The sequence below is a fragment of the Zootermopsis nevadensis genome, unplaced genomic scaffold (genome assembly GCF_977971745.1).
Source record: "Zootermopsis nevadensis isolate Lab colony 2312 unplaced genomic scaffold, Znev_1.0 Znev_ptg000018l, whole genome shotgun sequence".
Classification (NCBI taxonomy): domain Eukaryota; kingdom Metazoa; phylum Arthropoda; class Insecta; order Blattodea; family Termopsidae; genus Zootermopsis; species Zootermopsis nevadensis.
In genome coordinates this window covers 6,342,692-6,357,115 of record NW_028259150.1, presented here as the reverse complement: position 1 = coordinate 6,357,115, position 14,424 = coordinate 6,342,692, and the positions used below count along the sequence as shown (strand labels likewise).

General features: G+C 35.4%; 2 protein-coding genes across 2 annotated transcripts in view; both read right to left on the bottom strand.

Moving 5' to 3' along the window:
• LOC110832969 (uncharacterized) overlaps positions 1–1,049 on the bottom strand; it is a 65,726-nt gene extending 64,677 nt beyond the window's left edge. The window contains exon 1 of the mRNA XM_087351223.1: positions 1,001–1,049. The gene's annotated coding sequence lies outside the window, so the exon portion shown is untranslated. The remainder of the gene's footprint in view (positions 1–1,000) is intronic.
• Positions 1,050–10,127: 9,078 nt separating this feature from the next.
• Positions 10,128–14,397, bottom strand: RpS3A (ribosomal protein S3A). The gene is made up of 6 exons (XM_022070478.1): positions 14,236–14,397; positions 13,758–13,861; positions 13,198–13,394; positions 12,743–12,868; positions 11,255–11,416; positions 10,128–10,314 (listed from the first exon to the last, which is right to left on the bottom strand). The coding sequence occupies exons 1-6, from the start codon at positions 14,295–14,297 to the stop codon at positions 10,174–10,176; spliced, it is 792 nt and encodes a 263-aa protein (XP_021926170.1). The 5' UTR covers positions 14,298–14,397; the 3' UTR covers positions 10,128–10,173.
• Between the last annotated feature and the right edge of the window lie 27 nt (positions 14,398–14,424).

Genomic DNA, 14,424 nt, shown 5'->3' with positions numbered 1-14,424 from the left:
TTCTTACACAGCAACCTGTGTGTGCTTCCCTAACTCACACAAAATTCATATTACAACATATTAATACAAGTCATTTTTATTAAGCCTGTTGCCCTTGGGAATAACCTCTTAATTTTATCCGCTAAATTGAAATACGAATTAAGTACTTATTTTACTAGAGCGTAAACTTTTCTCCCATTGGAATTCCTTAATCACAAGTACTATTTCTGTCAAAACTTATAATATACAAACGGTTATGAATATAAATAATAGGTACAGTGTTAAATTACGTCTGCTGCGTTATTTTGAATCAGATCCTAATTTCATAATTTCCGAGCAGCGTGCAACATATCGTTGTCCGCTCCTGCCATCATGGTTCGAATAATCAGTAGAATACTTTCAATCAGAAACATCTGGAAAGCCACAATAGTACATTACAGCGTCCACATCTGACGAGTGATAACGATGTAGCCTGCACTTACACTTTAGAGTTGCGGGTTCTAATCTCTTCCATGTTACTAGTTGTACTAATAGGCGTTACTTCATTTTCCTCAGAACCTAAATACAAATTCCGAAATAATCCCTGACAGTAATTTATTATCACATCCATCTACACCCGTACAAGATCAACATTCATGATTACTTTTCTGCCTCATTCGATGCTATATAACTTCTGAAAGTGAAACATCATCTTTAAATAATCCAGGAATGAATCAGTTGCTCACAACACAGATATTTGTGCTGCTGAATTACAGTTATTTGAAAACAAATACGATATTTGAATCTATGGTGAGCACTAGCTAAGCGACTATCAATTTCTCAGTAAGAAATGCTCCACGGAATGAACGATGTAGCTAATTAATTAAATTCCTTGGATATTCATTAAGCTTTTCTATTACTACAACACACAGAACAACGTACACTTGTGCGATGAGAATTTAGAGTTTAAATATTTACCTTCTACATATGCAGAAACACGAGATACAACACAGAAAATAAATCAGGCACATTAAAAAATCACCTGAGTGCTTCGTTTTCCTGTGAGGTAGAACAGCGTTTCAATACACAAATCCCATTCTATGAAATAGAAAACGTTATAAGCCACTAATTGTTGCCAAGGAATAAGTCAATAAAAACAAGTTCTATGAAGAATTTATGCCTTCTTTCCTCTAAATAATCAGTCTACGTCATGAGGCCAAGATAAAATCTAAATCAATAATTATACAAACCTTTATCAATGGATGAGCATTACATCTGATAGAACAGTTTACGGTTACGTTAATTTGCACGGAATAATCTAAAAGTTTATAACCATCGCCATGTTTGCAATTGCTAACATATAAAATATGTTTCATGCAGACGTTTTACGTACTGTACATTAATGACAGTCTTTGTACAGAGAGTCACATGCCTAGCTCCAGTGGGTTGCCGGTTATCGCCTTCAAATCGAAATTCAATACAGATTTAAATCGACAGGCATGTTGTTCACTTTCTACAAAAATATTAAACAAAATTTGCATATCATTCGAAATCCATGGAGAAAAGTTCTTTTTTGAAGCCAACAGGTTACTTATGAAACCCGACGTTTCATACAACATTTCAGGACCCTATATTAAGAGCAGCTAGTGTCGTTCGACCTCAGAATTTCATACGGACGCCATATTGGTATAATCGAATGCAGACTTATTGTGTCATGGAGATCGACCAATTGATGTAAGACCTGTTACGGAATGGACACACAACTGGGCATGATAATGTTAACTTAGCTTTTATTATACAATCAGGGAAACAGTCTGACAAGAATTGACAAATTTTTATAACGAAATTTTCCATATTTCTTTGTCCAAGATAATTTATTTCAGGTGCTTTCCAAACCTATTGTCGCTGAGCCAATAATCAACACAGTGACAGTGGAAGGCCTCCAGTGGAACAGTGTACCAAGTTACACGAACAATTTTTATTTGTTCCAAACGTCAATGAAGCGGACATACGGGCTTGATACGATCGTAATCTTCACCTACTTTATAAATAATAACAAATCTAAGAAATTTTCACATTAGCAATTCTTTAATGTCATACGGAGGAATAATTGAATCCCTGTAGTCACTTGCGTAGATTACATGCATTACACAGGTGTCAGAGAAGTTGCCTAACTTCCTCCTATTCCTGTAGGCGATTATAAGGACTTCACTATTTCTTCCTGGGACACAGAACTGACTAACGATTTAAAAAAATTCAGAAGCCCATTTCTCTTACTGGTCATTACTAATCTATAGCGATATTCCAGACCTCGGTTCGAAGTGGAAACGTACTACACAATCGCCTTAAATGCACAATACAATAAAAGATGCGCCCCTACTGAAATAAAACAGTTTATTCAGTCTTCTGTAACAGCTCTTTGTTCATTAACCTCTTAACTGAAACATGAACGTTGGTACAGTGCAAGAAACAGACACTGACAATCGTACTTTTCATGGCATTCAGATTCTAAACACGAAATGATGCGACATCGTGTATGCCAATCTATTATTTACTACTTCGACGCCTCATAATAACCACTTTATGCATTAAACGGTAGCCAAAAGACAAAAAACTCGTATGTCAATCAAACAAGAGATAGAAGAACGGAATAATAAATGTGGAAAAATAAAAATAAATATTTTCTATTATTTATAGTAGGAAACAAGAATGGAGAGTTGTACTCCAGTCTGGAATACAAATATCTAAGTGATTTTGTGTGTCCCACTAGCTTTGGTGCCCACTGTTTGTAGATACGAACAATGATAAAGATTTTTCTTGTACGTCTATCAATATTCATCATACTTGTCAGTGTTTTAAATAAATGCATATCTTAATGAGAACCATTTCAATTAATATTTTAATAATTCGTCCTGTGAACAGTTTTGATAAAATAGATAAAACTCAAAATGACCTTGCATAAAATCTAATTTAACATATATGAATCAGTGAATAAACGTTCCTGCTAACAATTAACAGTTCAATCCTGATTATTAGCAGGTTTTGAACAATATAAATTGCGCGCCAAAATAAAAACAGGGTATCTTGAAACTGACCGACATGGAAGTTATTATAAAATAATCTTCATTACTTTTATGCCATATAAATTAATGAAACTGGTTGAATTGTGTAGCCCCAGACAGAAGGTAACTTAACTCAAAATTTCAGGTAGCTGAACGTAATTTAATCCATACGTACAACTACTAATATTATTAAATATGTTAGCGAACTTCTTTTTCTTCCGTCTTATATGACAATGGTTCTATCGCAGCTATCGGTTTTAATTAGATGCGGTAATCCGCAAGGCGGATTGTTTACACACAGGCGCGTCTACACGACAGTATTATTGGACTTTCTATAGGATACTGTAATTTGGAATTCAAAACAAGCTGCTCAACAGCATACACGGATCTAAAAAGAAAGCAACATACTTCTTCACAAACAAAGCAGAGCTCCCGAAACTTCATCAGTCTGACATATCCGCACCATTATTATGGTTTCATTGCACAAAGTGCATAATGTGAACACATAAGAGAGGGTCCCGTCCGTCCGTCCGTTTGTACAAATGTTTAATCTCCCAATATAATAATGAATTTTAACTTATCGTTTCATTATGACCCTTACGTTATCTGATATCGATCATTGTCAGTTTAACTATCGGCCGTTCACAAAATAATTGGCGTAAGATACAGACCTCATTAGAACGTATAATTTGAAACAGTTATCGATGTGGTGAACGTCTAGCAACATACAAGGGAAACACCTTTTGACTACGTGCAGTGTGATTTATCTTTGTGAGTGGATTGTATCTGATATAAATTATAATCTTGATAAATTGAGTAGACCTATGAGAAACAGCACTTTGAAAATATACCTACCCATTTATGTACTTTTTTTCAGTTCTGGGAGATATTAATTACTGATGAAAGTTTCGAAATTAACATTCCATTTTTTATAGGATTTGAGACTTTCGCGGCGAGTACAATCGATAAAATCTTCTCGGGCAATCAGCCGCGTCAACTGGTTACCGTAGTAAACCGACGTTTCGGGAACCAACGACTTCCGAGGTATTCAGTCACATCAGAACCCTGATGATGGGACAGAGTTGGTTCCCGAAACGTCGGTTTAATACGGTAGCCAGTTGACGCGGCTGATTGTCCGAGAATATTTTATTGATTCTATTTTTTCTTTGTACAGAAAGTAAAGGGGAGAATATTTTCGAATTAAATATTATCAAGTAGCATATGCAGAGGCTATTATTTCCTCATTTAATTATCACTGGCGCTTCTATTGTATCTGCCGGTGTTGTTACCAGACACTTAAATTTTGCAGCATTCTCAAATAATTTACTTGTAAAAGTTTAGAAGTAGAACATATCACGGTGAATGGTTGTTAATACTAAGCCGAATCCTCAAGGTGAAGGACACCATTATCGGCTGCTCACGACTGCTTATTAAAAATATATACATATAAAATATACATATTAATACATTTAATTTTCTAAGACTACGGCATTATTCACAAAAATATTTTTTCAATGAGCCGTTCTGGAGAGATGACAAAATTCGTTTTCAGTTTCATGTAACCTAAGTTACAGCCCGCCGAAACAAACAAAAATCAAATTTGCCCGATGACTTTAAGCGTAAATTCTTAACAGCAATTTTTCATTACTAAGGCACGGTGTTCTTTACCTTTTCTGTCCCAACCCCTAACATTTTTTAATTAAATTATAATTCCGTCAAAATTCCAAAATTTCGGTACGCTTCATGTTTGAATATATTTCAATAGATATTTTTATAGATCTAAAATATTCCAGACTAAACTTGCAGCCAAATTGAAACAATATTTGGTATTATATACATGTTTCATACAGTGTGTTATTTTCAAAAGTGGCAACAAATATTGAATTTTATTTAACGTTATAGTATATGCAATGTGACACGACACATCCAACTTGATACGCAATTAACATGACGTTAATTTAAAATGACGCCTAAAATTACTCCTTTCAATACTACTGAGAAGGCACCTTATTCAGAAACACCAACCATTTGTGTTCTAAAGTATAAATTTTATTTAATAGCACATAAAAATAAAGACCTCTCTCATCCCTTTGCTTATTTATTAATGGACGTTATTATTTTATTTATTTTTTATTTTAGTGTTCTGTCTGACGACAGGTCCATATGAACAGGATCCTTCCATCCTTTTCTCGGACTGGGACCTGTTCATATACGTTCTTGGCAGATGATCCAGAAGTGGTTTGCCATTGCCTTCTTCTGTGTGTGAATGGAGTAATTGTTGGGATGCCACGGAGAAACCGGGGAAGCCCCCGGAGGAAAACTCCGTGTTGCCTAGACCACGGCCTTGCCCAACACAAGTTATAAATTCGGGCACCGCCGGGAATCGAACCCGAGACCACAGGATTACAAGGCCAGCGTTCTAACCGCTAGACCACAAAACACAGAAACTAAAAAAAGGATTTGTATAAATGAAACTTATAGCTGAAGGGTGACTGCATTAGTATTTGAGCTTCTTTTCGAATGTCACAGGGAACTTTATACGTTTGACAAAATAATTTAACGCGGAGTTCTCAGAACGTACCCACTTGAGATATGGCATATCAGCGTGTGTCTAATCGATTGATGAGCATTTTAAAATAATCTGTTATGCTCACTTCACTAAATAGCACCTCTGTGTATTTCTAGCATGTTTTGGAGTGAGCTTATGTATGCCATAAAAGTGCATAAACTTGTTTCAAGATGTAACCACGATAAAATATCACGACGTATCAAATTCCTTACTTACATTCAATTATATGGCACGTGGCAATTGAAAAAGGGGAATCAGTGATTACATCAACAGTACGACAATCAATGCCCAATCCCATCACATAACATAGTTTTAATCCGACACTTGAAAGAAAGAACGGATGGAATAAATTAATCAATAACTGAATGAATATATAATTTTATTGATGTAATATACCTCACAAAGAAGACGGTCTGAATATAAACACAGCTACACCAAAATTCAGTATTTTATAAACCACATTGCCAACCTGAATTAGCCTCGAGACTTCGAATTTGTTTCTGTTTTCAGTTATTTGTCATTTTGTACTGAGACCATTCTTGGACTCACTGGGTATAAGACGAAAACTTCAGAAATTTTCAGAGTTAAATACTGGAAACGTGAAAACGTTTATCACTTCGCCTTCCTAGGTATCTGTGCAACGTTTTGAATGTCCGTCTTCCTTAGGATTTGTGGACCTAAGTACCACATTCTTAATAATGTGATAAAAAGTAAGAATGGAATATTTAACGTGTGCTCTAAATCAAGGGTTCTCACCCTTTTCTAATTTAGCGCATTAAATGTACCACTGACCAAATATGTTCAGGGAAAACTTATGTTAATATTATATTTTGATTTTCTTACTTAGTTCGCGTACCACTCAACATTGGCTCGCGTACCACCAGTGGTACTCGTACCACTGGTTGGTAAACGCTGCTCTAAATGAAGCGAAGTGTCCAATTTCGTTTGAATTAACTCATGCATAAAATAAGAAACTCAAAGTCATATACGCGAACATACAAACAGGTACAACCATCCGTCGACTTACGGACCTAATTCGTTGGATGAAAACTATGCGTAAGGTGAGAATTCGTAATTCAAAAATGAAATTCCTATTAATTTAAATGTAAAAAATTCTGACTCATTCCCAACTCCCCGAAAAACCACCGAGTATTTCCCCCCCATGCGCGCGCACTCATCTTTATTATATTCCAAGGGCCCATAAGTTAGTCAGATGACAATAAGATGTGGAATAAAAATTAATAACACAATACATATTATATTTATAGTATGAACTATATATATATAGTTCAGACTATAATAAAATTTCACATATTATAAACAAAGTGTTCACATAATTACCCATTATATACAATAAATTAATTACACTTCCCATTTATATTAAATGAAGACAAGAAACCTTACTGAACATTATGATTTGTTTGTGAACATTATAAATTCATCAACAGCGTAAAACGAGTGTGTAAATAAGTATATTTTTAATGATGCTTTAAATTGTGCCTGTGTATTTAGAAGACTCATGAGACTAAATTTCGAATTTTGATGTCTGCATAACACACTCTTATACAAACATGAGAGTTATGTAATTGGCCTAGGAAACTGATTTTTATTCCTTGTGTTGAGACTGTGAACAGCAGAATTTATTTGAAAACGTTCTTGGGTTATTAACAATAACATTTATTAATATAAATATGTATTCATACGAAAGAGCTAATATCTCTAACCTCTTGAATAGACTTTTACATCAATTTCTAGTTTTGACATAATTTTATTTTGTAAAGTGAATGACTTTTTGCTACTAGATTAATTATAATAAAAAATTATCCCATACTTCATTATGGAGTGAAAATAGACAAAATAGATCGATTTTAGTGTGACTGCTGCTTACATGCGACACAGATCTACCTGCATAACCTGCTCCACTAAATCAGGAATCATCTATCAATACAATTGGTTCAATTTTGGTGGTTATCAACTTGCAAAGTCAGGAATTATTTATTTACTAAATCTTCCCATTATAACCAACACTTAAAATATATTGTGGTGGATTATTTGTTATAAAACTTATTATATTTGTTTTATCTAGATGCAGGGTGAGCTTATTAGCAGTAAACTATTTATTCACATGAGACAGAACTGTGGTGTTGGATAGAAATCATCAAAATCTTTAATATAAATTATGACACTAGTGTCATCAGAAATGTTATGGGTCATGTTAATGTATTTATTGTTGGATGAAGGTCATTATATGTATTATGAAAAATAAGGGCCTTAGAATTGGGAAACTCCATATTTTACATTCTCAAATTTGAGAATAAATTTTTGGGCGATTCTACTTCAAACTTTTGTTTTCTTCCTGTTAGACAGGATATGTAGTTATTCCTTGAATGCCATAAAAATATAATTTACTCAACAAAATTTCATGATTTACAGCCGAAAGCTTTACCTAAGCCACAGAAAGTTTTTCCCACATACATTTTTTGGTTAACAGATTTTAGTGAACTGTCTGTTAGTAAGAAAGCCACACCCTCAGTGGATACACTTTTCTTGAAGCCAAATTGTTCTTAGTATGCATGACTTAAGTACTTTGGAAAAAGCAATTAATGACACTGGCTAGTAGTCTGTCATACTAGTCTTGTCACATTTCTTGTAGTGGTCTCATTAAAGCAGTTTTTGGATGGTCTGGGAAAATTCCTGTGTATTGTAGTAATTACAAATGTGGGATATTGGGTGATTATGCTTAACAAGCTATTAGAATTTTACTACTTTCATCATAAACTCATGAGTGTTTCTTTTTTGGGGGGATTTACTATAATTTTTATCTCAGTTGCTGTGGTTGGTTTTTGTAAATCTTAAAAGGCATATTACACCTTTGAGCATATAACAAATGAGAAAATTACAATTAGTTCAATGTAAATATGCAACGTACTTACCATCACAAGCGAAATTTGAAGTTTTCACGGCTGTGACAAAAATGATAGTGTTCTGTTTCGGCGTCATGTGGACTGGTCGCTGTGCAAACGTTTCGGAGAAAGCAGTCTCACGTCTCAATCTACATTTTTCCAAAACGTTGGCGTCTACCGAGCAGTCCGAACGGCGCCAAACCCTGAAGAACATCACTGCCCTCATATGCTTGCTACGTTATAACATTGTTCCTTTGCGAGTGCAGTCTTGTAGAAAATTACTTACATGAAAGGGTACCGACTTACGCCTCTCGTGAAAATACAGAACTGCCATTTAAAGGTTATACGCATGCAACGATACAGTAAACACGAAAATGTCGTCCCATTTTCAGAGCAGCCACTTTTCGGGGATAATTTAAAACACTACAAATTAGAAGGCACTGTCTGGTATGGACTTAAAAGACTGGGAAATTCCCTGCAAGAAACAGATTATTTACCTCCATGACACGGGGCTCATGGACAATTTTTTACATGCAGTACGCAGTTCTTAGCACAAGCTATTTTACTAGGTAAAATGCAGCCACCCGACTAGAGATTTGCCTAACAGAGCATAAGCAGATGTGGTGGCAGAGATAAATGCCTGCACCTATCTGTAAACAAATCCTATTTGCCCAGTAATAGGTAATCACTTTACTGAGGTAAAGGAGAATTTCAAAGCATTTGCTAGACCAACTGACACGTAGTACCAGTGAGTCATATACTTTCTGCAAACAAAGTTAATGGGCACAATAACCATCACACTTTTACACAATAAAAAATCCTTAAGATATACAAGCTCCAACATGCTTGTAAAGATGCAATAAGTTTAGTAACGTCTACATTTGGGAACAAGGTAGGGTTGACAATTCCATCTCCTTTTTAGGTCTATGTTTACTACTTTGATCCTGAACATTAATCATTACAACCAGAGCTGACAAGTTACATATAGCCTCAACAGTTCCAACCACCTCCCAAACAGCTACTTAAATGGTGTCATGTACTTACTACTGTCCCACATGCTTACTTTCAAGGTACTTTCCTAATCAAAATTCTGAATGCAATTCTATCTATATATCCAACACATACCTTACTAGCATTAGGTGTTCATTAACCTCAAAGTTCCTAATTATGTAATATCCTAAACTGAATACATTTCATCTTCCTTCAACCCAACGTAGTCCACAAGCCAAGTACCTAGCTAATAAACAGAATGCTGGCCACAGCCAATACATTCTGCATGACAAGTACTTCCTTTCATCACAATCATTCAGATTAGCAGGCACAAAATGTTTGTTCTTCCCTCAAACCATGTCTCCCACCCACTCTGTAAAAGCTGCAATGTTAAGTTTAAAATTATATTAAAAGCAATTGTCAAATTCAATGTAATTAATTATTCAAAACCAGCAGCAAACAATGACATTCAACTACAACCTTGATTCCAAAATTACAATTCTCATTCATGCCTACCGATTCTGATATTAGCAATTAAATCCTGCAAAACAATGACAGGCATACACTCATACAACACAAAATCACATGTGCAGTAAACTGACAATGAGGAAAAAGGATGAGGAACACATGAAAAAAACACAAGTATGAATGTGCAGTCTTTTATTTGTAACACCTGCTCTCAAGTTTCTCTTCAGACAGACTCCTGCACCGGAGGTTCATATCCCTCAGGACGGTCTACCTTTGCACCCGGCTCGTCACTTCCACCTTTTCCATCACCATGTAGCTCCAGCAATTTTGATAACTCAAATCGAGGTTTCTTAAGCACCTTGACCTGGAAAAGGTAGGCTCCCATATTAACAAGGGTGAGTATATATAATATTGTACTAAATGACTCAGAATAAAAGATACTTTTAAACAGTGTGGGGACAGTCCTGAGCTCAACAAGCTACAATCATATCGATACACAAACAAGAATATTACTTTGTGAAGCCTAAATACACATCACACAAAAAGCAAGACAATGGCAACTTCAGCTGCAGTTTATTAAATTCAGAAGACCTCATAATTTTTACGGCATGTAAATAAAAATATAATAAAAACCAGAGTGATGACATGCAAAATGTAAACAAGAAAAATAACCTTACTTCCAAAGGAACAGAAGTGCTCAAGCAAACATAACAATGAAGGACCAGAATGAGTCAATGTATTTAATTACCTGAGCTGCAATGTATCATATTAATGATCCAAAGACACTGAAATTAAACCACGTTATTCTTACTGTCTTTCTTTTCCTAGGCTAGTTCAAGTTCAAAGCAATGTTATTATGTAACTTTTCTTTCATAAATTTTTATATATGTAGAGACAAAGTCATACACAATTTTTACACTACTGTCAATTGTCACCATGTCCGTGTTCACAAACCATAGCAAACACATTGTTAGCGACTGTTTCTTGGCAGCAGACATATGGCACTAGCATGAAAACAAAACAAACCATTATATACGAGACATCAGAGCACTTGATAACATAGAAGTATACACATAACCATAAAAACACGATCAACCAATGGGTCCAGATTAACTCCTGTAGCGATGTTGCACCATTAGATTTCTGTGTATCCTGACACCTGCTAAATTAAAATTACGTTGAAACAATTAACTAAATTTAGAAACCACACTTTGTTGCATTATGTGGGGCAAAAGATGAAGGCTGTACTCTTTCAATACCAGTCGTGGCATATGGAGACAAATGATAACTTTCATACAACTTACCTTACGGATATAGACATCATGCAGAGGGTAGATGCCTTGGCATGCCTTCTCAATATCTTTAGCAATGGAGTCTGGAAGAAGCTTGTTCACAACCTCCTTCAGGTCACTAGATGTAATGTCACGAGTGATGATTTCCACCATCTTCTTTCGGATTGCTCGTACCTATTATCCATGCAAAGAACATGTACCAATTTTACTTGCAGTCTTTATTTACACAATCAGGCATTCATAATTAAACACTCCTGAATTTTGTACTCTGCAAAACCACAATCAAGAAACATTTATCAGGGTTGCAAATAAATATCTTAAATTGATCAACCATTTAGCCAGTCACACTGGCCGTGTAGTCCGAGGCAGTCAAGGCTTGGATGTTTGTCCACATCTTTCCATGATGTGCTGTCCTGTGTACAGGCAGATGCCTTGCGATGGGCTGATCACTCATCTAAGGAGTCCTACCAAATGTCTAAATAGATAAAGAAAACTCCAAAAGGAGGGCACTATGCTCCACATGGGAGTGAAAATGGTACAAAGAGAAACAGAGAGAGAGCAACCATTTCATATTAAATGTTTTATTTGTAATTTCATGAACTAGTATGAACAGTTTGTTACAATAACACGACAAACATTCAAGTTACGTCCACCAGACTTTTGGCTTGCTGTGAATTGTCAGCCAGCTGTTTTCAGAACCCTATGGCTGTGACACAAAAACACAGAAGCAACAACCTTCCACGCAAATCATGATGGATGACGAGACACTTACATAAAAAGTGAGTTTGTTGGATAGGAATGCAGTCGATAAGCAACCAAGGTGAACAAAAAGGAGCAACGCAGCAGTTCAAAATTTGATACATGACATTCAGACCTCATGAAGAGAACATTTAATAGCACTGTGGAATCTAGGCAGGAGACTGAATGTGCAAGTTTTGAGATTCATAGCTGTAAATAACTATCATCAAGAAAATAATTATTTATAAGAATAATAAATCTGTATTTCAGACAAAGAACCCATTAAGTTAAACAGTGATTTATTGTTACAATAACCACTTTAGTATTAACAATGGAACTGGTTAATCTCAATGTTTTGTGGATTGAAAGTAATGGTGCTCAATTTTAAGAACAAATTTGGAATATGTAAAAGGATATTTTAAAAGGACACTGGAAAGCCCGCACATACCAGTATGCCACAAACCGCATAACAGGTTTTTCTCAAACCTACTGTCAAAAGCACCTTAAAAAGATGACACGACACATACTACACTTGGCATAACAGTTCTGTGTTTGACAAAGTTTAAGAACTTACATGATGATGCACAAAGGCTCTATTATCGATAACTGAACATGCAGTACACTAAGAATTAAATCATCAGACTGAGTATATTTTCTGACACTTCCCAAACATACTTATATTAAAGAGAACAGTAAGCTACAAAATTCTGCAACAAGTTCATAATTTATCAACTCATATTCATTGCACTTTTCCTACCATACCTGTGTATGCTGAGCATAGCAAGTCTTTCTTTGTGACATTTGGTCCTTGTTGGTGAAACCAATGCAGAACACTCTCAGTAAGTAGCCATCAGTAGTTTTCACATCCACGTTAGCCTCAATCAATGTCTGGAAAAGAGATGTATGAAAACAATGTATAGTTGAACCCCATCACAATACCACACTTCGCCCATCAACACTGGTATTAAAGCTGGGTTAGTGGTAAAGTAAAAATGTTTGGAAATAGTTTTATTTATTAATGTATTAAAATGCTATGAATAGTGTAGATTCGATCTTGAGGATAGAAGAAAAGGCAAACCTGTAGAGCATGTTTCCAAACTTCTATAACAGTACCATCTCGGCAACATCCATCTTTACTACCTCATTCTTGGAGCAAAATACATTCCAGTTACAGTGTACAAAATATCATTTAAACATTCTAAGCAACCTGGACTCACCTGCCATTTTTTAACCATTGATCGAAGTTTATCTGTGGTCAGATCCATACCATGGAAATTTGTGAGCACATTCCTGCCCTGCACATCTTCAGCAATCAGACGGAACTTACGGAACGAACGTTCAGCATCATTATCATTTTGCAGGTCAGCCAAAGACACTTCAAACACTCTGTATTTCAGGCCCTCGGATGCAATCTCTGTATGAACCAAACAACTTTACAACACACAGAACATCTTTAGCATGAACCCGTAGACCTCTAAAAATGTGCCTACCCACTCACCATACAAAATAATATGACAATGAGTATAAAAATGTATGTATGAATCACTGCAAGACTAAGCAAATGATTCTGTTAAAGTGGTTTGTGAATTCATGTTAAATTCCTGGAGCCCTTTGACAATTGGTGACCTAGATTACATTTTCTGTACATACCATTTGTACTTACAGCAACCCACAATTACACAGTAGATATATCAAGTCTTACCGAACTCTCTCAATTCGTTCTAGAACAGCAATTCTGCCACGGTAACTGAACGTTAGAGGAAAAAATAAAACTTACTTGTTCCTTGTGTACGATTCACTAGAGTTTTGCCAATCTGCCGAGTGGCAAACATTGACGGTGCCTTCACATCGTACCAATCTTTTCTTGTGAATGGATCAACGCTAAAAATTGTTTAAATTTTCATGAGAATTCATAAACAGCACGACGAACATACATTGTCTGTTATTAACGTTATATCAATTACAATACACATGATCTGTTACTAAGGTTATGATATAACAATTACAATCGCCACACTCTCAAACCCAAAAATATTACAGGGTAAACTATTGAACGAACTTGGAAATGTTTTCATTGTAACTCTAAAATATACAAATACAGTCTGAAGCAACGTGTTACTATGGCTAATACGCGGGTGAGATCCTACGTATAGAATCAATGTTTATCTGGCACATCTGTTCCATAATACAACTGATTTAATCACAGATACAGCTAGATAAAGATATAAAAAAGTGCGTGATATTATTTTACTCACATCTTCTTTTTCACTCCCTTCTTTCCACCCTTCGATAATCCCTTATTTTTACCGACTGCCATGACCACACATTAACTTCAACGTAGAGATCACAGATGTATAAATAACAAGCGGCTAGCACAGAAAATACCAATCTATACAGGAAAGCATAAACCGGAAAAACAAATTCTATACAATACATCGATGTGA

Coding starts and splice junctions, on each gene's coding strand:
- RpS3A (XM_022070478.1), bottom strand. CDS start 14,297: ATGGCAGTCGGTAAAAATAAGGGATTATCGAAGGGTGGAAAGAAGGGA. Junction 13,395..13,757: donor GAATCGTACACAAGGAACAA/GTAAGTTTTATT, acceptor TGGTTCATACAG/AGATTGCATCCGAGGGCCTG. Junction 12,869..13,197: donor CAATGGTTAAAAAATGGCAG/GTGAGTCCAGGT, acceptor TCTCTTTTCCAG/ACATTGATTGAGGCTAACGT.